The 24,263-nt window shown below is 47.8% G+C and overlaps 1 protein-coding gene across 8 annotated transcripts; it reads left to right on the top strand.

Moving 5' to 3' along the window:
- Nucleotides 1-557: 557 nt before the first annotated feature.
- Nucleotides 558-24,222, top strand: MTMR4 (myotubularin related protein 4). Of its 8 annotated transcripts, none has more exons than XM_059669618.1 (19): nt 558-1,131; nt 2,570-2,608; nt 5,839-5,928; nt 6,287-6,403; nt 6,942-7,024; nt 8,772-8,932; nt 9,045-9,141; nt 9,338-9,451; nt 10,419-10,615; nt 10,862-10,990; nt 11,511-11,622; nt 12,114-12,309; nt 12,547-12,732; nt 12,808-12,978; nt 13,084-13,238; nt 18,518-19,916; nt 21,252-21,362; nt 21,584-21,672; nt 21,974-24,222. In XM_059669618.1, exons 2-19 carry the CDS (start codon nt 2,606-2,608, stop codon nt 22,149-22,151), a joined length of 3,588 nt encoding a protein of 1,195 aa, XP_059525601.1. In that variant the 5' UTR covers nt 558-1,131; nt 2,570-2,605; the 3' UTR covers nt 22,152-24,222. The 8 variants fall into 8 exon arrangements, with proteins under 8 accessions (XP_059525601.1, XP_059525604.1, XP_059525599.1 ...); XM_059669616.1 differs by lacking the exon at nt 558-1,131 and adding an exon at nt 1,289-1,405; XM_059669619.1 differs by lacking the exon at nt 558-1,131 and adding an exon at nt 1,636-1,944.
- The last annotated feature ends 41 nt before the right edge of the window (nt 24,223-24,263 follow it).

The raw sequence follows: 24,263 nt of genomic DNA, 5'->3' as shown, positions 1-24,263 counted from the left end.
TTTGGGAAAACATGGAATTGACTTCATGCAGCCTCCTGCCTTCCTGTTTCCCCTGATTTGGGGAAAGGGTTACACAGACTTAAGCTCTGTACGCTAGGAAGCTGTGACAGAGCACTGAGCACATGTGGAAACCGCTGTGATCACCAAACACTACCGTAAACGCTGGGAGTGAACCGAGAAGCCAGTGCCCTGGAAGAGCTCAGCACTTAACTAATGCTTATTAGGCATCTCCTAGGGTGCAGACACTGTTCTAGACCCAGCCCAGGTTCCTGTTCTCACGGAGCTTACTAACTGCAGGAGAAGTTCCAGCGTTCTATAAGCAGACACGTGAAGACATTCTGGCTGCGGGAGCTGGCATGAAAGCACTGGGGCCCACTCCAAACTCAAGCCATCTGTTGAGACTCTGAATCAACAACTGTTCTCCATCTCTGTCCGGGTTCGTGGTATCCGCGGCCCCGACGCCCCCCAGCGGCCACCCTCCGCCCCGCGGTCCGGCCTGGCTCCCCAGGAGAGGAAGGGAGGAGCGAAGAGCCGGGTCCTCGGGACAGTCCCATTCACCACTCCCAGCACAGACTACTAGGCGGTGGCCGCTAGCTAATGGCAGTCTCAGGTCCGGATTTCCTCTCTCGGACGTGAGGTCTTTACTCAGGAGTGACGGAGCCATGCAGGTCATGAAGGACGGCAGGGCCCGTTCGCCGATGAAAAGTGAGGGTCAAAACGCGGAAGAGGGAAAACCCCGCCGCAGGCGGAGGAGAGAGAGAGACGGAGCCTCAGGCCCAAGCCCTCCTCCTCCTCTTAGCCTGCGGGGCCTCTCCTCCCTTTCCGCTTTGGGACGGGATGGCCGAGCGAAACCAAGACGGGAAATGGATAGACTGAGGGGGGACGGGAGACCTTTCTGACAAATATTCCCAAGGAGAGGTCGTCACCGGAAGTGACTGTAAAGGCCTATGACCCTACAAGGCCCCGCCTTCAATTGCGCTACCAGTAGGCGACGGGCCTCTCCTACTTCCGGCCCCTGGAGCCTTAGCCAGCAGCCCCGCTTTTATTGCTTTCCCATTGGCTGCCGCAGGGACGCGCTGTGATTTCCCATTGGTCGCATCTCTTCTCCAGTCCCGCGCCTCATCCCTCCAGGTACAGTCTTGTCTTCGGGCACCCGATAGGGTAAGGTTGGGAGGGCGTCTGCCCAACTTGACCAATGAGCGGCGTGAAGGGGGAGGGCGGTGGCTGCGTGGTGAAGACAGGGCGGGACTTGGGGTGGCGATTGGCCAGGGCGGGCACAGACGAGGGATACGATTGGTTGGGGAGAGGGGCACCGTGGTGGGGTTGTAGCTGCGCGGCCTCAGCAGCTGCGGGAGACGGAAGTGGTGAGAGCGCGGCCTCGGAGGGTCGGGCGGACGCCGCCTGGGTGAGTCACCGTGCCCCGTGCACTGCCAGTCTGGGAACCGCAAAGACCGCGTCTTACCCGGCTCCGCCCCGACCCCACCGGCTTTCGTGAGCCCCGCCCTCTGTCATTCGGGGCTCCGCCTCCGGGCCTTTAGGCTCCGCCCCTAGAACCTGGGCACCTGGGCTCCCCTGCCACCCTGGCCCGCCTCCCCCCACACCCCCAGGGCTAGATCCCTTAGGTCTAGGAACCCTGGGCCTCCCAGACTTGGTCCATGTTTCTCCCTCCGTTTCCCTGAGGCTGCGTGCCAGTGGGCGGTGAGGCAGCACCTTTGGCGTGCCGCTTGCTGGCTGTCCCATGAGGAAGCGTGGGCTGTGATCAGGGTGGTGGGCAGGAATACAGATGGAGGCTTTTATCCTGCTCCCTGGGAAGAAGCGGGTACTACGAGACTGCCCGAGCTCAGAGAGCAGGCATGAAAGAAAGTGTCAGTGAGACCGGGCCTTGCGCCCTCCGTGGGCCATGAAGGCCCATCCTGAAATTTGTTGCTTGTGCCCATTTGACAGGTACTGTCTCCGAGGCCTGATTCCGTCCTTATTGTGGGCCTCCTCTCTCTAACCCACTTAGTGTCAAGTAGCTCGGCAGGACCTGTGCAGCCCCGCTGCCTTCTGATCACAGGTTGTGTTCTCCTCCCTCTGCCCTCTGCCTTGGACTCTGCCCCCAGTAGCCAGGTCAGGTGGGTACTACTCCCAGTCTCAGAGGCCAGCAGCGCATTCCCGTGGATTCATGTCCCCACCAGGGCCAGGAGTGAGTCCTGGTTGAGCAGCCTCTGTCTCATCAGAGGTGGCAGTTCTTTTGTTCTCCCGCAAAGAACAGGGGGTTGGAGTGTTTGGCACTTCTTCTGGGCTTGGAAATCAGGACTCTTGAATTCTGCTGAATAATCTTGGATGATACTTACTCTTGCTCCAGAACTTCGTGGCTGACTTCATACCCTGCAGAATCACTTGTTGCTTTCTCCCCGTGTACCTGCCATTGCCTCTGTCTGGCATGGTGACTTGTAGAGAGGCCGGGCTCTCGGTGAGGAATGAGAATAAGGATTGTAGAGAAGTTCAGGAGTAGATGTATATATATAGCATTTGTTGATTCCATGGTAATGTTAATGGTGTTCTTTACTCTTATGTCTCCTTACAGTGAAAAGCAGGCAGCCAGGACCCTCACCACGGTAGAATGGTGAGTACTCTCTTCTCCCACAGAATTTGTGTGTTCTGTCATCCTTGTGTCTTTCTCCCTGAAGCTGCCCACCCCTCCTGGACCTTGAGCTCCAGGCTACTCTGTTCAGGCCCTAAACAGGTTCATCTGCTCAGGAGATAAATTAAGTTTCTTTAGATTGTAAAACATCAGCCGGTATACGACACTGGGACAGGGAGCCTTTAGAAATCGTTTTCTGCATATGCTATGCCTTCGCCACGCTACCACTGGCTCTCTTAGCCTTTCACAATGGCCTTTCTCTGGGATCCCTGGTAGAAGCTCTCTGTTCTGGTCTGAAAAGCCAGGCCTCCTTTATCTCAAGATCCTGTACTTCCTAGTGGGGCCCTTGAATATTGTGGGTGCTATATCAGGAGTGGCCTCTCCAAAACTGTGGGGCTTCTCCAGCTCCAAGGTGCTGCTGTCCATTAAGCTCCTGCAGGCAACAGGTGACTGGATATATGGCAGGATAGCACCCTCAGGGTACCCAGAATATCGCTGGGAGTGGTTATAATGTTCCCTTATGTTTTCTATTAACTGTAACTGCATACTTTCTTTAAGCCTGAAGTCTCACAGTAAAACAAGATAAGGCTTACTTCTTGGGGAGTTGAAAGGTTTTAGTGAGATAAAATGTAGATGCTTAAATGTCAGGTTTTCTCCCATTTCTCCCATTCCCTTCCTCCAAAACCCAAACCCAAATCCAAACTAAAACTTTGAAAGTTACCAGGCACAAGAAGTGTGGGGTTCCAGCCAGCTCCTTCTTTGACTCTTGGGGACATTTTGAGCCTCTTATCACTGCTCCTTGCTCAGTGGCCCTCTACCCAACTCCCACCAGGCCCAAACCCGTGGGTTTCAAGTTTTGTTTTTGCAGTCCACAGTTCTAGCCTTTCTCTGTCTCAACCTGAGAAATCCTTTCTCTTCCAAGAAAGACTTTCTTACCCAGAAGTCTGAGAATGTGAGACAGGGCAGAGATGGAGCGGAATGAGTAGGACTGGGCAGAGGCCTTGGAATAAAACACAGAATTTCTCTTTCTGGAGTGTGGAATGACCAACCTAGCACTAGCCCAGTGTCCATTTTAATGGGCAAAAAAGGGAGTGGGATTTAGTGAGGTCGGGGGATGGGAGGACCCTGATGGACAGGGGTCCGATGGGTGGTGGTTTTGGAGGGAAATGACGAAGCCTTGAAACTGGAAAGAACATGAGGTGGATGTAGGTGAACTCCATCGTGGGAATTCACAGGCATTGAGGGAACTCAGCGGTGGGGTGGTGGGGGGAGGGGGCACAGGGCCGGATTTGTAACAAGAGGGATGTGGGGTGGCTCACCTGGGAAGATGGGAAATGAAAAGATGTAGGCGTCTCGCCTTCCCCTTTCCCGCGGTCTGTGGACAGCCCCGCAACCCAGCCTCCCGAAAGCCCCTAGACATCCCGGAGGACTCCCGCCCACGCCCAGGGGCTGCGGGGAGGGAGGAGTCTGTGCATCTGGGTGGGGCCGAGGACCCGGCCCGCCCCCGCCTTCCTCCGCGCGGTTTCGGGCGCTTCCCTCTCTTGGCTCCCCTCCCTTTCGCGCGCGTGTCGGAGGGCGGAGCTGGGCTCGCTCCATTGTGGAGAGGAGGGAAGAGGCGCGCGGGAGTCGCGCCGAGGCCCCGCCGCCAGCGCGCTTGCCTCCTGGCCTCCGCGGCGGCACCTGGCGGGCCCCACAGCCGGGATGCGGCGAGCGCCCGGGACTGGCGGGCAGCGCAGCGGCTCCGGGGACATGTGCGCTGGCCCAGACCTCCCGCGACCATGAGCCTGACCGCCCGCGTCTCCTGCTCTATGCTTAGCTGCTTTGTAAGTGCCGGCCCCCCTGCGTGGGCCCGGGGCCCCAGCGCTTGCTGCACCCGCAGCCCCGCCCAGGGCCAGCCCTCGAGATTCTGAATTTCAGCCCATCCCCCTTCTCAGGGATTCTGGCAGGAGAAGGGGGGTATTCTTTTCCTTTCTTGGATTTGCTTTGATCTTCGGGTGTTGGGGGTTGTCGAAGCCCGGGGATGGAAATTCTGTGATTCGTGCTGGTCCCGCAGCCACTGCCCTTGACTGCAGATCTCCAGGCCCCGCCCTGCAGGGGTACATCCCTTTTCCTCCGCCTCTCCATCTTGGTCCCACCCGCTGCATTCTTGCTAGGGGCTGTGGGATGTGGCTAGTAGGCTGTCTGGGATTTTAGGGGGCTGGTTGGGGGACACAGGATGTCTGAGCTGTCTCCCTGGCTCCAGTCCCCTCCCCCTTCCACCACTCCTTCCCTCACCTAACACGCCAGTCTTTTCTCCTTGACTGTCCCCCAGACAGCCTCTGTTCTCCATCTTCCCTGACTCTGCAGGCCTCCGTACCTCTGCATCATTTCCAGCCCTCCCCTCCTCCCCTCTGGCTAATGCTCCTTCCCAGCTTCCCCATCTGTCCGCTCAGATGTTCCCACCCTCACCTCCTCACCCGCTGTGGGTGTCTGCCAGGCCTCTCTACCCTGGTTGTCCTTGGGTCTCCCTGTGTCTTCTAGGTGTGTGGATCCCCTCTTTGCCCTCCCTGGTGGTTGGGAGAGGAGTGACTTCTGCCTGCTGTGGGCATCCTCAGGAATTCCCCTCTGATCAGCAGGCAGGGCAGGTGGCTTGGTGGGTGTTGGGGGCTGCTTAGCAGTGTGGGCCTAGCTGGAAGATAAGCTCAGCTCCCAAACATGTCCTCCTTTTGAAAGCACCCATGACGGCCCTCTAGAGGCACAGCACTGAATCCCCCGGCCCACTCCTCTTTGTCTCCTTCACCCACCAGGTTGAAGCCTCAGTGGCTTAGATGCCTGCTCTCCCTCTTGTCTCTAACCAGCTGCCACACCTGGTTCCTTTTCCTCAGGGCAGCACTTTCCATTCCCACTTCTGTCTTACCTGTACGTTAGTCTTTCTTTTTCTTAGGTTTCTCTCCTCCACGGGGGAAGTTTTGGTTCTATAGGAGATCCCCCCTTTGAGGAGTGTAGATTCCTAGTTTCTCTTTGGGCCTTACTCTTCCCTGAGTCTTCCTAGGCCTGAGTACCCCCTTCACGCTACCCCTCTCACCAAGCCAGGCCTCCTTCCTATGCTCTGGTGACCAGGACCTTTATCAGTGTCCATGAGCTATAAGTGGGTTTACTGAGGGGAAGGAAGTAGAACGAGGCCTGAGGGGTCAAGTGGAGCTGGTGACTTAGGACTGAGGCCTTCCCCACAGGGTGAGGAGGGGCCCCCCAGCCTGGAGTACATCCAAGCCAAGGATCTGTTCCCCCCCAAGGAACTAGTGAAAGAGGAGGAGAATCTGCAGGTAAGGAGGAGTTGGGGGCCCAGGGTGGGTGGAGCTCCCTGCCTGGTTAAAAAATACCCTCCCTCCCCCCAAGTATCTCTAAGGGATCTAGTACCAGAGTTCTGGCTTCCTGCTCCCCAGTCTCTGAAGGTAAGGCAGTCTGTGGAGTCTGTCTGCATTGCATTATGGAGCCTTTGGCCCCAGGGAAGGCAAGGCAGCTTTCCTGTATAGCTGTTGCCTGGTGCTGTTACTATGGAGAGGACTCTTCTGTCCTGCCTTGGCCCAGCTTTTCTAGAGGGATTCCCACAGGTCAGGGGCTGGACAGGGGAATGGAAGAGTGACTCAAATCTGGACTGAAGGGTGCTCTGCCCCTTGCCAGGTGCCCTTCACAGTGCTGCAGGGTGAGGGAGTGGAGTTCCTGGGCCGGGCAGCTGATGCCCTCATTGCCATCTCCAACTACCGGCTGCATATCAAGTTCAAGGATTCTGTCATCAACGTGAGTACCTGTCTTGTTCTCCCACAACCAAGCCAGAATCCCTGTGAGGTGCAATGTGAAATTGCCCCAATGCTGTACTTGATCACGTCTCTAAGAAGTTGGGGTTTCCTTCTTTTTCCCACTAACTTTTTGTTTTCCTGCCTCATTCTTCCAGCTATAGGTCTTCTGTCTCAGTTATTCTCCCTTCCTCTCTTCTCTCTTCCCCTTATTCTGTTGCTGGATTTCTAAGGGGCATAGTGGAATTGTTGGAAGTTTGCCAACTTGCCAGCTATATGTCCTTGGTCAAGTCACCCATCCGAGGCCCAATTGCCTTCTTAATAATATGAGGTGAAAAGACTTGCCTTGCAGGGTTCCTGTGATTATTAACTGAGGTCACATATGTAGAGGACCCAGCACAATTAGCAGGCACTTAATAGGCACTCAGTAAATGTCGGTTTCCTTGCTTCTGTTAATGTATCAGCATCTGGGCTGGGGTGGGGGTGAAGAGTGCTGTGGACAGTGGGGATCTGAGCTTTCAGTTTGCCCTTCCTCTCTAAAGGTCCCCCTCCGGATGATTGACAGTGTGGAGAGCCGTGATATGTTCCAGTTGCACATTGCCTGCAAGGACTCCAAAGTGGTGAGGTGAGAACAACGGGGCCTCACTCAGGTCCTCTCACCCTAATCTTGCCCTAACCTTTCTGCTGCAGGCTTCCTGTGGAGCAAGAAAGGAAAGGTAGTGCCTCACTTTTGCAATTTGAAAAAAAAGGTGAAAACCTTATTTGGGTTGGGTGGTCAATTTTCTGACCCACAGTATCTTGACCTGAAGAAATGGGGATAATACTTAGCTCATGGGGTTGTCATAAGGATTATATGAGGTAATATGTAGGAAAGCACATAGAATGATAACCTTTATTGTTGGTTCATTTATTTGTTCAGACTGTTCTAAGCACTGGAGATACTACAGGGAATAAGTAGACAAAATTTTCTGCCCTCATGGGGCTTATATATATTATAGTGGGGAGATACTAGCAGTGAATAAAATATGTTACGTGTTGCTAAGTGTAAAGGTAAAAAATATAGCAGGGAAAGAGGATATGGAGTGCTATGTGGGTGAAGATTGTAGCTTTAGACAAAGTGCTTTGGGAGGCTGCAATGGAAAGGTGACATTTGAGTCAAGACCTGAAGAAAGTGACCATGTGGATATTTTGGGGAAGAGTGTGCCAAACAGAGGTAATTGAGTGCAGAAGCCCTGGGGTGAGTTTGTACCTGGCATGTTGAAAGAATGATGAGGAGGTTAGCTTGGCTGGAATGGAGTGCATGTGGGTGAGGGTACTGGGATAGAAGACTTGAGAGGTCAGGGGGGTGCCAGGCTGTCATATGACTGCCTTTTACTTTGAGGGAAATGAAAAACCACTAGAGGGTTCTGAGCAAAGGAGTGATGTGATCTGATTAATGTTTTATAGAATCATGCTGGCTGCTATATTGAGAATAGTTGGAAGGGGACAGGGGCAAAAGCAAGGGCAAAAGCTGAAAAACTAGTTAAGCTATTGCAGTTACCCTGGTGAGAGATCATGCTGGCCTGTGTAGGGCGGTAGCTGTACTATTCTCAAAACTGAGAAGCGGTTAGATTTTTTAAGGCAAAGATGACAGGACTTGCTTACAGATTGGATATGTGAAAAAGGAGTCTGGGATGACTCCAAGGATTATTAAAAGAATGCCCAGTTTAGAGCCTGCCATGTGCTCAGTCTATAGGGATTCAGGAGGAGAATCCACATTGCCCTTCCCTTCAAGGAGGTTAAAGTCTAGTTCTGAAGGAAGATTTGACATGTGGCAGTATGCTGGGGGAAAACTTGCTGTTTCATACTCCTAGCACATTAAGAATAAGAAAGGAAGAGTCTGTGGAATGGAGTAGGCTGGGAAGGTTTCAAGGAAGAGTCAGGACTGGAACTGTCTTCAAAGTATCAGTAGGATGTGGCTAGGCTGAGGGAAGACATTATCGAGCAGAAGTGAAAAAAAACCAAGGAGACAGGAATAGTATGAGCAAGACTTTCTGCCTGAAGCAGAAGGTTAGTGTTAAGGAGTCATGAGGGAGGACACAAAGAGTAGCAATTTTCAGGGCCATGTGAGAGCCTTCAGATTTGAAATGAGCAATGTTGGGGCCCTATAGAGGAGACAGATGTGTCTCAAGGACAAGAGTTCTTGGGAAAAGAATTGTCACAAAGACAACTTCTCTTGGGTGTTGGTTAGTGTCCTTGCTCCTCCCCAGGGTCTCTGTTACCGCCTGCTTTGCAGCCTCCTCTCCCCACAGCTTTCCTGTGGCCGTTTTTGACCCTTTTGGCCCCATTGCACACCTGCCTCTTGCCTCACTCTGTGGATTCTTGCCTGGCAGGTGCCACTTCTCCACTTTCAAGCAGTGCCAAGAGTGGCTGTCACGGCTAAGCCGGGCCACAGCGAGACCTGCCAAGCCTGAGGACCTCTTTGCCTTTGCCTACCACGCCTGGTGCCTGGGGCTGACTGAGGAGGATCAGCATACCCACTTGTGTCAGCCAGGTCAGGCCAGGCTGTTTTCTTTGTGGGGCTTCTTATCTCTTGGTTCTCATCCCTCCCCCATCGCTGGACATGGTACTCTTGGATGCTGACAGACGTGGGGGCTGTATTGCAGGAGAACACATACGATGTCGGCAGGAGGCTGAGCTGGTGAGGATGGGCTTTGACCTGCAGAATGTCTGGAGAGTCTCTCACATCAACAGCAACTACAAGTGAGAGGGCAGGGGATGGGGAACCAAACACTTTTCCAGACCCAGGCCCCTTGCACATATGATGAAGCATGGGTGGGCATAGCTTCCCTGGCTCTGTGGGGAGAAGGGCTCCCCGTTCCTTTTCCTACAAAGCCAGCCCTGGGGGTTATTACCTGTCTTAGATCAAGCTTGGTGACCCCATCTGGTCTCTCCTCAGATTGTGCCCAAGTTATCCCCAGAAGCTGCTGGTTCCTGTGTGGATCACAGATAAGGAGCTGGAGAATGTAGCTTCCTTCCGCTCGTGGAAGCGGATCCCCGTGGTTGTGTACAGGTGAGGCAATGGGGGCTGCAAATAGGACGTTTTTTATGCAATAAGGAAGGAATCAAAAGTGGCGGTTTGCAGCAGCGTGGCTGACTGAGAATTGACACCCTGCAAGGAAGGGGCTATGAACTAATTTAAAACAAAAACTGTCTCAGTTTCTTCTCTCCTAAGGCTGAGGCTTTTGGAGAATTTATTCAATTTCATTTGTTTTGAGGATGTGTGTATGTATGTATAAAATACTGCATTAGAACAGGGGTTGGCAAAATGGCCTGTGAACCAAATCCAGCTTGAAGCCTGTTTCATGTGCAGCCTGTGAGCTATGAATTATTTTTACATTTTTAAATGATTATTAAAAACAAAAACAGCCCTAGCTGGTTTGGCTCAGTGGATACTGTCAGCCTGCGGACTGAAGGGTCCCAGGTTTGAGTCTGGTCAAAGTAGGGGACGTGCAGGAGGCAGCCAATCAATGATTCTCTCTCATCATTGATGTTTCTCTCTCTCTTTCCCTCTCCCTCCTCTCGGAAATCAATAAAGATATATTTAAAAAAACAAAAAGAAGAATTTGTGACAGAGACGGGCTGTGACCTGCAAAGCTGAAAATTTATTGTCTGGTTCTTTACCGAAAAGAACCCCTGACTAGAGCATTGTAGCTAAATGGAGTGAGACGACAGGTGTTGAGGTGTGGAGTTGTTCATGCTCTGGGCTCAGGCTTGTTCTCCTGCTGGGTGTCTGTACCTGGAGCAGGTGCTGTGCAGGTTTGATGAGTCAAGGTCACCCCGGGAATATAGAGCCCATTTGAAAAATGTATGTGATAGTGCTTTGTAAACTATAAAGCCCTCTAGGGGCTTTTGGTTGCTATTTTCATGGCCTGTATGAACTAGTAGCTTCTGCTGGCTTTGGAGATCTTGGTCTGTCCCCCGGAGTCTCAGGGGGCTATGAATGCCAAGGGCATGATGGTTTTTTTCTGCTCTGTCAGACACCTACGCAATGGGGCTGCCATCGCCCGCTGCAGCCAGCCGGAGATCAGCTGGTGGGGCTGGCGCAATGCTGACGATGAGTACCTGGTCACATCCATCGCTAAAGCCTGTGCCCTCGATCCAGGGACAAGAGCTACTGGGGGCTCCCTCGGCACTGGGAATAGTGATGCCAGCGAGGCATGTGACACTGACTTCGGTAAGGTGTGGGTGGTGCTGGCCCTCTGGAGAGCAGGCCCCCACTTTGGCCTCATTGGCTTCCAGGGAGTCCTCAGTGAGAAGATGGGAAGAAGATGATAATATGCAGGGTGCCTGGTCCCTGCCTTTTGAGAGGCTGTAGGGTGAGAGGGGTTCCAAGTTGTATATTCTTTTGAAAGGGTGTACCCCAGTGTAGGGTGAGGCTGGGTGGCTGGCTGACCCAGGGTCTTCCCTGATGTGTTTTTAGATTCCTCCTTGACTGCATGCTCTGGAGCGGAGAGCACAGCGGCTCCCCAGAAGCTACTGATTCTGGATGCTCGGTCCTACACTGCGGCAGTGGCTAACCGGGCTAAGGGTGGAGGTTGCGAATGCGAAGGTATTGCTGTTCTCCCAATGTCTGCAGCCAGCCTGTGCTCAGGGTGGTCTTGGTGAGGAGCGGGCAGGGGCCACTGTGTAAAAGATGCCAAACAAACCTGGCTTGGAATCAGGACTCTGCCACTTATTAGCTGTAACTATGCTTCAGTTCCTTAATCTAAGTTTTATTTTCTTCTCTGTAAAATGGGGATGATGCATACCTTGCAAAGTTGTTGGATGATTAGAGGTTACATCTATAAAATTGCTGGCACAGAGCAACTACTATTATTGAGAATTTACTCTACATTGTCATTACTAGTAATACTATGGCTATCATTTGTCATTAATATTATTACTACTATTAGTCTTTTGCATCTGAGTATTCAGAGATAAAGGGGTGATTGAGATTTCCAGAGTATATTTAGTTCCCATCCTGGAGTGTTCGCCCTGCTACAGAAGCTTTGCTCACTGGACTGCCCTTGTCCTGCATGCTGTTTCCAGGACATGCCATTATGCTCCACTCTCCTCTTTCATGCCTACAGAGTACTATCCCAACTGTGAGGTCGTGTTCATGGGAATGGCCAACATCCATGCCATCCGGAACAGCTTCCAGTACCTCCGCGCTGTGTGTAGCCAGATGCCAGACCCCAGCAAGTAGGTGTTCCCAGCTTTGATTCCATCCTTCCTCTCATCTCATCCCCTACCCAGTACTTCTTGTTATTGGAAGATTAGAGGGGATATGGGAAGTGTGCAGGTGCAGGAGACCTGAGGGCCTGGGTGCAGTGAGCCACTTCCAAGAATACTTCTAGTTCTCAGCCAACACTCTGGCACGGCCACAGGACACTGGGTTCCTTTTGTTTGAGTCAGTTGTCTATTTAAAGAACACAGAGAACTGGGGACAGAAAGTGGCTAAATGTGCATGTGATGCTGCCTAGTTCTACTATTAATCCTCAGAGTCTCTTGTTCGCCTCAGGTCCTGTCTTCCCTACCTTCCTGCTTGATAACCCTTGGAAGAAGGGTCATCAGCTGGGCTCTTGCTTCAGCCCTCACTGGGGACTTTGTTAGGTGTGGCTGGCCATGGTGGTGGAAAGACTGTTGTAGCCTCAGTGCTGTTAGTGACAGACTTGATTTCTGCTCTTGTGTAGCTGGTTGTCAGCACTGGAGAGCACCAAATGGCTGCAGCACTTGTCGGTGATGCTAAAGGCAGCTGTGCTTGTGGCTAATACAGTAGACCGGGAAGGCCGGCCTGTGCTGGTGCACTGCTCAGATGGCTGGGATCGGACACCACAGATCGTAGCCCTGGCCAAAATACTACTGGACCCATATTACAGGACATTGGAGGTATTGAGAGGGGTTGGGTGGGAAAGGACAGAGGGGAAGGGGGTGGGGGGTTGGGGAGGTGTTTGGCCCTCTGCATCTATCGAGGATTTTTAGTAGAGGTCATTGGAGCTTTGAGTCCTCTTCTAGGTTCATTCCTGTTCTCTAAAGCTGCCAGCTTCTTGCTTTGGGCAGCCCCTTGGAAGCATCACACTAGCCTTTTCACAGAGGCCCTGTGCTTGAACCCTGTCTTCTTTGCAGGGCTTCCAAGTATTAGTAGAGTCTGACTGGCTGGATTTTGGACACAAGTTTGGAGATCGCTGCGGCCACCAGGAGAATGCAGAGGACCAAAATGAACAGTGTCCTGTGTTCCTCCAGTGGCTTGATTCTGTTCATCAGCTGCTCAAGCAGTTCCCTTGCCTGTTTGAGTTTAACGAAGCATTCCTGGTAAGATCTAAAGCCTGTGACGAGGGTGGGGGTGGCAGCTGAGACCCCCAGGTGCAAGCTGTCTTGGCCCCCTAGGTCAAACTGGTGCAGCACACATACTCCTGCCTCTACGGCACGTTCCTGGCCAACAACCCCTGTGAACGAGAAAAGCGTAACATCTACAAGCGAACCTGCTCTGTGTGGGCCCTCCTGCGAGCCGGCAATAAGAACTTTCATAACTTTCTCTACACACCTGGCTCAGACATGGTAAGCCTGAACCCTCGTCCTATAGGGAGAATAGGCTGAGTCAGTGGGGAGGATGTCAGGCCCTGGAACATCTCACAAAGCACTAGCGTGGGCCTTCTTCCCTAGGTCCTGCATCCCGTGTGTCACGTCCGGGCCCTGCACCTCTGGACAGCTGTTTACTTGCCAGCATCATCTCCATGCACACTCGGGGAGGAGAACATGGATCTTTACCTTTCCCCAGTGGCTCAGAGCCAGGAGTTCTCTGGTCGCTCTCTGGACAGGTAAGATTGCCCTTCTTACTCTCTCTCCTCTTTACTAGAAGGCAATAATTGCTTTGTGTCTTGCCTAAATGTTGTTCTTTCTCTTTTTTTAAATTATAGTTTACGTTCAATATTATTTTGTATTAGTCTTTTTTTTTATTTTTTATTTGTTTGCTTGTTTTGTTAATCCTCACCTGAGGATCTTTTTCTATTGATTTTTAGGGAGAGTGGAAGAGAGAGGGAAAGACAGAGAGAAACATTGATGTGAGAGAAACACATCAATTGGTTGCCTCCTGCACGAGCCCTGACCAGGGCCCGGGCCGAGGAACCGGCAACCACGGTATGTGCCCTTGACTGGAATTGAACCCGGGACACATTGGTCCACAGGTTGATGCTCTATCCACTGAGCAAAACCGGCTAGGGCAGTGGTCAGCAAACTCATTAGTCAACAGAGCCAAATATCAACAGTACAACGATTGCAATTTCTTTTGAGAGCCACATTTTTTAAACTTAAACTATATAGGTAGGTACATTGTTATTTACTTAATTAGGGTACGCCTAAAGCTTAGGAAGAGCCACACTCAAGGGGCCAAAGAGCCACATGTGGCTCGCGAGCCGCAGTTTGCCGACCATGGGGCTAGGGTTGTATTAGCCTTTTTTAAAAAAATGAGATCTCTAAAAGCAACTTCCTGAGTTGGGTGAAGGAGAAACTTGGACAGAACTTGTATCTAGCCTGGAGCACACTGCATTTTCGAGGTCCTCGCTTAAGATAAGACTGGTTGTCTTCTTTCCTGGAACTCCTATCACCTTGTGTGACATACCCACGCAGGGAGGAGAACAAGACAGGAAGGTCTATTTTGGTAGGTTTGTGGGAATGGTCTTCTGTTCACTCATAGAAGGTGAGGGGAGCTTGTTATCTTAGTAATACCCTTTGCTGTGTCCGACATTAGCTTTCAGAAGCATCTGACTCTCAGGGAACAGGCTCCCCGAAGGGGGATGGATGGCCTTCACATTACTTTCTCAGAATACGGCCAGAATTAAAAGGGAGACATAAAAGTTAAAATTACCTTTTTGTTGAATATTTTGGGGGAAGTAGAATGGAGGTTGGTTAAATTATGAGTGATATATATCCCTTATTTAAAGGAAAAAGTCAAATAATACAAAAGTAGAAAATAAACGTCCTCTCGTTCCGATCCTTGTCCCCACAGGTGTCCACTGCTAACACTTTGGTGCATGTCTTTCCAGTTGTTTACATAGATATGTCCACACTCACACTGTCATATAGAAACATTTTTTTAAAATACAAAAATAGTCTTAGCTGGTTTGGCTCAGTGGATAGAGCATCAGCCTGCGTACTGAAGTGTCCTGGGTTCGATTCTGGTCAAGGGCACATGCCTGGGTTGTGGGCTCAATCCCCAGTGGGGTGCATGCAGGAGGCAGCCGATTGATAATTATCTCTCATTGATGTTTCTATCTCTCTCTCTCTCTCTTCCTCTCTAAAATTAATAAAAATATTTTTAAAAAATAAATAAATACAAAAACAGAATCGTATTTTGCATGCTGTTCTGCAAATTGTTTTTCCCACTTTGCGCTAGACTACCACCCCATGATAATATAAAACTGCTTTATTGTTTTGAGTGGCTGCATAATAGTTTAAGGCTAGAGAATATTACAGTTTATATAACCAGTTTTCTATTGGTTATTTTGGTAATTTCCATTTTTTGTCATTGTAGGTAATGTTTTAGTTAACATCCTTATATGTGTATCTTTTTAAAAAAAATTGTGGTAAAATACACAATATTTAACATTAAATCCTTTTTAATTTTTTTTGGTATGTATTTATTTCAAAAGAGAAAGGTAGAGGGAGAGAATGCTGAGAATCATTGATCGACTGCCTCCTGCATGCCCCCTACTGGCAATCGAACCTGCAACCCAGGCATGTGCCCTGGCTGGGAATCAAATCATGACCTCCTGGTTTATAGGTCGATACTCAATCTCTGAGCCACATTGACTGGGCCAGAACTATTTTTAAGTGTACAGTTAGTAGTGTTACCTTATATGTATACCTTTGTATTTGTGCCAGTATTTCTGCCAGGTAAATTCCTGGAAATGAAAATGATGGGTTCAAAGGAATGTACATTTCAAATTTTGATCTTTGTATACTGGCAGAAAGTTTTAAAATTAAAATATAACTTACATAAGTGGCTGAATATTATAAAGGAAAACAAAAAGGCCAACCTCCTAAATTACTGGTTTTAGATATTTTGGAGCTGAGTCCATCAGGAGCCCATGAGTAGGTTTCAGGAATTATGTGATTTTTCTCTTTCCCCAAACTATGTAGAATGTAGGTATCGGTTTATAAGTTTACTTTTCTAGAAAGAGGGGCCATAACTTTTTATCAAATTCTCAATAAGTTCTGTGACCTATTGAATAATTATTGCCTTAAAATCAATACAATTTTTTGCATCAATAAATGTTGTTTTAATACCTACAAGTTGCCTGGTACTATACTAGGTTTTATGGGCTATACCAAAGAAATAGAAACCATTAACCCTATTTAAGATATTTTAAAAAGCTGTAAGATAAGACATAAGACAATTGGAGAATGACTCTATAAGTCAGCATCTAAGCAAATAAAAATGTATAATTCAAAGCTGTTAGAGAAATGAGAAGTAAGAAAAAGGTCATTTGGTGACTATGTACTCAGAGAACTCATGGAAGACTAGGCAAGAACCATGGCTCTTTTGTACTGTAATATCTGGCTCAGGGCCTGGCACATAATAGGTGCTCTAGTAAATGCTTAAATGAACAAACAAATGAATGGAGTAAAGGGAGTTGTGAGCTTGGTAGCAAGGTTAGTGGAGAGGGTCCAAAGGAATTGGATACATGAGAGAGTTTTATAAAAAAAGAAGCAGCTCTCTGGAGCTGGCAGGGGTTGGGAAGGGGCTATTTTGAGGAATAAAAATAAATATACGATAGTTAATTGAGGGCTTTGAACATTACACTGAAGAGTTTATTTTGATTCCCTTGTCAATAGTAAATCGCTGTAGAAGTCATTGTGACCTGGTGACACTGGGATTTGGGGAGAACTAGTCACTGAGCCTGGCAGTTGGAGGCCCAGAGACCAGCTAGCACTGTTGTAATTTAGATGTAAGAGGAAGAATCCAGGGAAAAGATAAGAATTAAATTAAAAGACACTGTAGAGAAGTCATTAGCAGGCTATGGAGTTGCTAAGTCCCTGAGTTTAGAAACCAGGAGGATATCAGTACCACCTATAGACATTGTAAAGTTGAGGAGTCTATTCTGGGAGGAAGAGGAGATATAGGCAGGTTGGGATTGAAATATTAGTTGACAGTAAAGCGGTGCTGTAGGAATTCAAGGTAGAGAGTTGGATTTTTGAAGAATAAGTGGTATAAAGGTTTTAAAGGAAATAGTTTCTCTAAAAGCTGACCTGATGTACCTTTGGTTCTACCATTTCCTAGATCAAAAATGTCTTGGCCTCTTTCCTCTTCTTCCATTAAAGTCCAGCACATTCTTCTGTCCCCACCTGAAATTATACCCTCTGTGTGTAGCCTTCCCTAACCACCTTAGCTGGATATGAGTTCTCTCATTGTTCCAAACTTCTCAGGCATTATTGTCTCTACCAGCATTATTTTATTAAGCCTTTGGTGCACATAGGAATTAAGCTGTTGATATTGTTGAATCTGGGTAAAGTACGTGGGAGTTACTTATATTCTTTTGTCTACTTTACTTCTGTTGCACATTTGAAAGTTTCCATTAAGAAAAACCAAACACTTAAAAGAGTTGCCAAGTTGGGATTCAAGCCCTGCTATGGGACTTGGAGACTGTAATCATAACCATTGCTATCACCTTGCTGGAATTTCATGGCACAGAAAAAATCAAAATTGATTACAAAAGTAAAATCAAACACAAACATACCTTTAAAATATAATAAGTTTCAAAAACCAAACACTTAGAAAACTCGAGCTATATTGTAATTCTGCCTTCAGGAGATTTTTCTATATGGGCTGGTCAGAGGTATCTGAAAATTGGAGCCCAGTGATGTCTCCGCTGTTCCCTGGCAAATTGTTCTGAAGTTTTAGTTGCTCTAAGGACTTTTGAACTGTCTTAAAAATCAGGGAGCTCATTCTTGAAAATGTTACACATCTGGCATGCACAAATGTCTTGTAACTTTCTGAATGCTGTGTACTAGGAGAAGTTTCCATTGTGACTTGGGACTCAGGAGAACACTGTTGCTTAATTGTTGTAAAAAGCTGTGTTGGTTACTACTGTGAAAGAGGGAATATATATATATGAATGAATGCCCAGGGACTGCTAAGGCAGAATGACTGGTCACTATGATGCGCACTGACCACCAGGGGGCAGGCGTTTAATGCAGGAGCTGCCCCCTGGTGATCAATGTGCTCCCACAGTGGGAGTGCCACTCAGCCAGAAGCCGGGCTCACTGAGCCGAGGTCACGTGGCGAGCGCAGCAGCGGTGTTGGGAGCCAAGTGGTAAGGAGCCAGCAGGTGGGCAGTAAGGAGTGAGCAGGTGGGTGGTAAAGAGCGGTGAGCCAAGCGGTATGGAGTGAGCAGGGGGGTGGTTAGGAGTGAGCAGGCGGGCAGTTAAGAGTGAGGGGTCCCAGATTGTGAGAGGGCGCAAGCCAGGCTGAGGGACACTGCCTCCCCCGCCCCCTGTGCATGAATTTCGTCCACCGGGCCTCTAGTTTATAAAGAAACATTGTGAAAATGAGTTGTAAGTGTAGTCTTAATCATTTGTGGTTGGTTGCCTGTATTTTGAATCAGCACCTCTATAAGTTATAATTTATTATCATTTTATAGAGGAGGAAACCAAGTGTCTGAGCGGTTAAATACCTTACTTATATAGCTACTAAGTGTCAGAACCAGTACTGTCTAGCTCCAAAACCCATCTTTCTGTCTTACCATATGTGATAGAGGCAGTTGGACATTAGGTTTGGGCTCAGGTGTAGTCCTGGCTGGAATAGTAGCTTTAGAAGGCATCAGCCTAGAAGGCTAAGTTAAAACCATGGGAGTGGTTGAGATTGCCCAGGGAGATTGTGTAGGGTGAGGACTGATGAAAGCTTGGGACAGGGTTCTTGAGGACAGGGTTCTTTTACTTTTTTGCAGAGTACACTTTTTGTAGTGAACATTGTTTATCTGTAATGTTAAATGCCATTATTTCTTATGAACTCTGGCTTTGATGTTGCTTTGATGATCTGCTTCTGTATATTGGAGGTGGCTCCCATTTCATGACCTGTGGCATTGTGTTGTCATTCCAGATTACCTAAAACCAGATCTATGGATGATCTTCTTTCTGCCTGTGACACAAGCAGCCCTCTGACGCGCACATCCAGTGACCCTAACCTGAATAACCATTGTCAGGAGACCAGAGCAGGCCTGGAGCCCTGGCATAGCAATCCCGAGGGATCAGAGACAGCCTTCGTGGAATCTGGGGTAGGAGGTCCTCAGCAGACTCTAGGAGAAATGGGTCTTCCCTCACCTCTGCCCAGCAGCCAGAAAGACTACTTGAGCAATAAACCTTTCAAGAGTCACAAAAGCTGTTCTCCAAGTTACAAACTGCTCAGTGCCACAGCGCCCCAGGAAATGAAGAGCAACTCCTCTGATCCTGAGATTAAAGTCCTGGAAGAGACCAAGGCATCAGCTCCAGACCCTCCTGCCCAGGAGGTGCTGTGTAGGACTTTAGATGGCACAGAGGAGCCACCTGAACATTTCCCTGAAAAAGAAGCTGTTAGTGCACTTTCTAAAGTAATTTCCAACAAGTGTGATAGAATTTGTGATTTTCCTGAGTCTTCCCAGGACTCCCTTACAGGTGCCCCCCAACAGGCCCAGCTAGGCTCTGTGCTAGGTGTACCCTCCAGATCTGCTCCAGATCACAGTCTGGGCACCCTTTGCAACCCACCGAGTGCTACCTGCCAAACTCCTCTGGACCCAAGCACTGACTTTCTCAACCAAGATCCCCCAGAGTCTGTGGCAAGTACCTCCCACCAAGAACATCCCAGTTCTGTGCCAGATCTGATTGATGGGGAGGAAGACACTGACAAAAAACGGAATAATAGGAATGGGCAGTTATTGGAAAATCCTCGCTTTGGGAAAGTGCCATTGGATTTGGCCCGAAAGCCAATTTCTCAGAGCCAGATCAGTGAGTTCTCCTTTTTAGGGTCCAACTGGGACAGTTTCCAAGGGATGGTGACTTCATTCCCAAGTGGGGAGACCACTCCTCGGCGGCTGCTTTCCTATGGTTGTTGTAGCAAGAGGTCAAGCAGTAAGCAGATGCGGCCAATAGGGCCCTGCTTTGGGGGCCAATGGGTTCAGAGAGAAGGGGTGAAGTCACCTCTCTGTTCTAGTCATTCCAATGGACACTGTACTGGTCCAGGAGGAAAAAACCGGATATGGTTGTCTGGTCACCCAAAGCAGGTCTCCAGCACAAAGCCTGTTCCACTGAGCTGTCCTTCTCCAGTGCCTCCTCTCTATCTGGATGATGATGGACTCCCCTTTCCCACGGATGTGATCCAGCATAGACTACGGCAAATTGAAGCAGGGTACAAGCAAGAGGTGGAGCAGCTACGTCGACAGGTGCGGGAACTGCAAATGAGACTGGATATCCGTCACTGCTGTGCCCCTCCAGCAGAACCTCCCATGGATTATGAGGATGATTTTGTAAGTATTCACCTGCTACCACCCATCCATTCATTTATTCTGTCCATTAGCCTTCCATTCAACAATCATTCATGGGTACTTGCTGTGTGCCACTGTGTAAGGTGGTTGGGCTATAAGATGAAAGACATAGAACCTTCTCTCAAGGAACTCAGAGTCTATTGGAAGAGACAAACAATTAGAATGATTATTTCTTAATACTATTTGAGGGAAGCATCAGGTGTTGGGGCCTGGGGTAGAGTGAAAGGTCAGGGAAGGCATTCCTGAGAAGATAATGCTTAGCTGGAAAATGTGGCATATGTAGCTTGGTAGACAGTGAAAAGGAAATAACCATTTGTAGAAGCATGGAGGCAATAGGTATTCCAATAGTATGGCTTGAACAAATGGGGTGTGTGTGTGTGTGTGTGTGTGTGTGTGTGTGTGTGTGTACATGTATACTTGTGCTAGAATGGCAAGGGAGGCAGTTGGGTAGTGCAGTGGGAGGTGATATTGGGGAAGTAGACAGGGATCGGAAAGGTCAGTTTGAGTTCCCTTATTGTTTGGATTTTACCTTCAAGGTAATAATATTTTTGACCAGTGAGTAATGTGATCAGTTTTGTATTTTAAGAATACTACTCTAGGGGAGGGTGGTGGTAAGGGGGAGAGAACAACCAAAGGACTTGTAGGCATGCATGTAAGCCTAACCAATGGACACAGACAACAGGGGTGAGGGCATGAGTGGGGGTGTGTGTGTGGGGGCAATGGGGCGATAAGGACACATATGTAATAGCTTAATCAATAAAGAAAAAAATAAAAAATTATTACAGAAAAAGACAAAAAAAAAATACTACTACTCTAGCAATAGTGTATCAAATGGAGGAGGCAATTGAAACTCAGTTTGGGAGGCTGGTTAGGATGTTTCAGAATAATCCAGGTGAGAAATGAGGACCATTTAGGTTTTGCTGTGTTGGGGGAGGCCTCAGATTCTGGCACAACAGTCCCTGGGGAGCTTCTAGGAGTCAGCTTCTTGCCCATAATATCTTGTCATCTACACAGGCACTTTACTTCCTCCTGTTAAGACATTCCCTCTTCGTTGCTACCTACTTGTTGGGATGGGATGGGATGGGCAGGGCCAACAACTTCTTACCATTCAGGGTGATGATTTAGAACAGGAGTCAGCAAACTTTTTGGTCAAGGGCCAGATAGCAAATGCTTTAGGCTTTGTGGGAAACATAGTCTCCTTTGCAGCTACTTGGCAGAAGCAGCCGAAGACACACATGTAATGCACTTAGAACAGCATTTGATGCATAATAATAAATACTAGAGATGATGATGTTGATGTCTTCGCTTTTTCTTCAGACATGTTTGAAGGAGTCGGATGGAAGTGATACAGAAGATTTCGGCTCTGATCACAGTGAAGACTGCCTTTCAGAAGCAAGCTGGGAACCTGTTGATAAGAAAGAGACTGAGGTATGTCCTTGCAAATATGGGTCCTTATGCAAGCCAATGTGTTTTCACATTTCTCAGAGATGAGTGATGTGCTGTAGACTGAGTGTCTTCTTTTTAGGTGAATAGTGGCCAACTATAAAGACAGGCCTTGTCCTTTCCTCCTGGGACACTCTCCTTGTTGCAATGTTGTTGTTCTGCTTTGTTGACAAGGACCTGGAATTTTTTCTTGTCCCTTCTGTTAGGTGACTCGCTGGGTTCCAGACCATATGGCATCACATTGCTATAACTGTGACTGTGAATTCTGGTTGGCCAAACGAAGACACCATTGCAGGTAAGGTGTTTTATATGATTTGATATGGCTTGAAAAAGTGAGGTACACATATATGAATGAAATTGAATTAATCTGAAAATGGAGACATCTTTATAGGAACTATTTTTGCTTGTTTCCGATGTTTCTCTTTATTTACTCATGTAATGCCTTTTAGAGTATCATTCATTCTCAATGTATTGGCATTTATTTTACTTAAAAAATGTTTCAATTATAGTTTGCATTCAGTATTATTTTGTATTAGTTTCAGATGTTCAGCATAGTGGCATTTCTGATGAACTCTTTCCTCCTTGTGCTTTGGCAGAAATTGTGGGAATGTATTTTGTGCCGGTTGCTGCCACCTGAAGTTGCCCATTCCTGATCAGCAACTCTATGACCCAGTTCTCGTCTGTAACTCATGTTACGAACATATCCAAGTATCTCGTGCCAGGGAACTTATGAGCCAACATCTGAAGAAACCCATTGCCACAGCTTCCAGTTGAATGCCAGAGATGACCTATCCAATTATAGCAGGTTGGAAGGGAGAATCTGCTTCTGGTATAGTTTTGAAGGTTCCTTGGTGTGGCTCATGAAATCACAGAGTTCAAAGATACCATCTTGAGAAATCCTTGGTATCATGAGACTGGAGCAGAGGAATTCCAATTTGACAGGAGGTCCTCTACTACGGGTGAGACCCTCACCATGGGGTAATGGTCCTGACCCAGACCCAGAGTCTGGAATCTTAACGTTGAGTTGGTGACTCCAGCTTCTTTCTCCTGGGAGTCACAAGATAATGATTTCATTGATACTGCCTGGTAATGTGTGCCCCAAACAGCAATAGAAAGGCATATGTATAACCAAACTCCAAGTGATAACCAGATCCATCTCTCCTCCACCTTGAAACAAAGCAGATTATAGTGTATAAAATAGGAATTCCTATCCTATTTGAAATGAACTATATCCTGTACCTCTGTGCTCTGTGTCTGTGCATGAAGGCTCAGTCTTTAGAGGCACTTCCTCTAGTTGCATTAGTTCTGTCTTTCTGTGGAGTTTGGTTTTAAGACTGGTTCAGCAAGTGGAGGTTTTGCTGTATTTTTCACTTGGCTCATCGGCCAGCATCAGTGAATATTCAGTTTAGGGGGACAGTTCTAGGGAGCGAGACATTTTTGGGAGCAGAAAAAACTCTGCTGATGTTCAGTCCTGGCAAAAGTCAGTTATTTTGAGCTATAAAGGCAGTCATCTGTGTCATTCAGTGATGGCTCTTGAGGTATGCACTGTGAAGAATGAGAAGGGAAACGCATAAATTATCCTTGTGAAATATTTGCTGATTGTGCCCTGCCCTTTGCGCCTGACTTTTCCTAGTTGTCCTGGTGCTAACACAGGAGCTACACCTTGATCCTCTCCTGGCATGAAAATAAAACCATGGTGTTTTTTTTGTTGTTGTTGTTGCTCCATTGCCCACTTTCCTCATGTTGTCTTTCCCTTGGCTGCTGCCTCCTCTGGGTCACACTGCTTCTTATCCTGAACACTTGACACCTTGAGGGTAGAATTTAGTGTTTGGTTTTTACCTCCTAGAATATGCTGTTTGGTATGTGAGGGTTTCAGTACAAATGCTGCTGTTTATTTCTGTGCACTTAACAATGGAACCCAAACAGAAGAGAATAAAACCTTGATACCAAAATTGGGAGAGAAAATGTGTCCATTTGGACCAAACCTTGTTTTATTTTTTTTCATTTTTTTTTTCATATTAATATGTACCAGTGGCACTTAACCAAAAGATACAGTGATATAGCCATGTACTGTGGGTGAGACAGATACAGTTTTCTTAACCTATAACAAAATCACTAGAATTTCCTTTATACATTTTTCTTAATTTGTTGGTGTATAAAAGGTAAATTACACTTAGGCTTATCCTGTTTTAAAACTACTATGGTAGCTGTCTGCTACTTTCATATTGCTTCCTAGAAAAAAAAAATTTTATTTAAAAAAAAATTGAACAAGAATCATATTTGTCCTGACCTTTTCTTCAATCCTACAGAGAAGCATCTGTGCTTTTATACTTGCCATGGATGTAACCTAAAAAGTTTTGGCGTATTTAGGTCAACCTAGCAGAACTCTTTTTGATTTAAATGAAGTTGAATAATGGAGATTTTGTGTCTGGGAAATCCCTGAGATCATTGAAAAAGTAACAAACTATCCCTTGTCTCTGACACATAAAATTCTTCTAAGCATTTTCGCAATCATTAAAACTTACTGCCAGTTGTGAGTGGCTTTTTAATTAACTTGATTTTCATTGCACATGGGGAGTAAAATTAGTAACCTTTGCAGGGACTGTATCTGTCTCTCTTGTATGGCTATTTCGAGGGACTATCCCATCAGTGAACATACTGCATGGCCTTGGGGAGAGACTCTGGGCTCTCAGCTCAGATGTGTGCATCACATACTCCTTTCAGAGCTCTTGTGGGTGTAAGTGACATGACGTGGCCAAAAATCCAAACTGTGCAGTTGCGTTGTGACAAACATGCAATGTGCTGTAAAAACTCAATACAATTTAAATAAAATCTCTATATTAGTGCTGCTTTGTTGGATCTTTTTATTCATTTTAACTTCTAAGA

The sequence above is a fragment of the Myotis daubentonii genome, chromosome 16 (genome assembly GCF_963259705.1).
Source record: "Myotis daubentonii chromosome 16, mMyoDau2.1, whole genome shotgun sequence".
NCBI lineage: Eukaryota > Metazoa > Chordata > Mammalia > Chiroptera > Vespertilionidae > Myotis > Myotis daubentonii.
The sequence above is the reverse complement of the archived record's forward strand: the minus strand, read 5'-3'. Positions and strand labels throughout refer to the sequence as shown.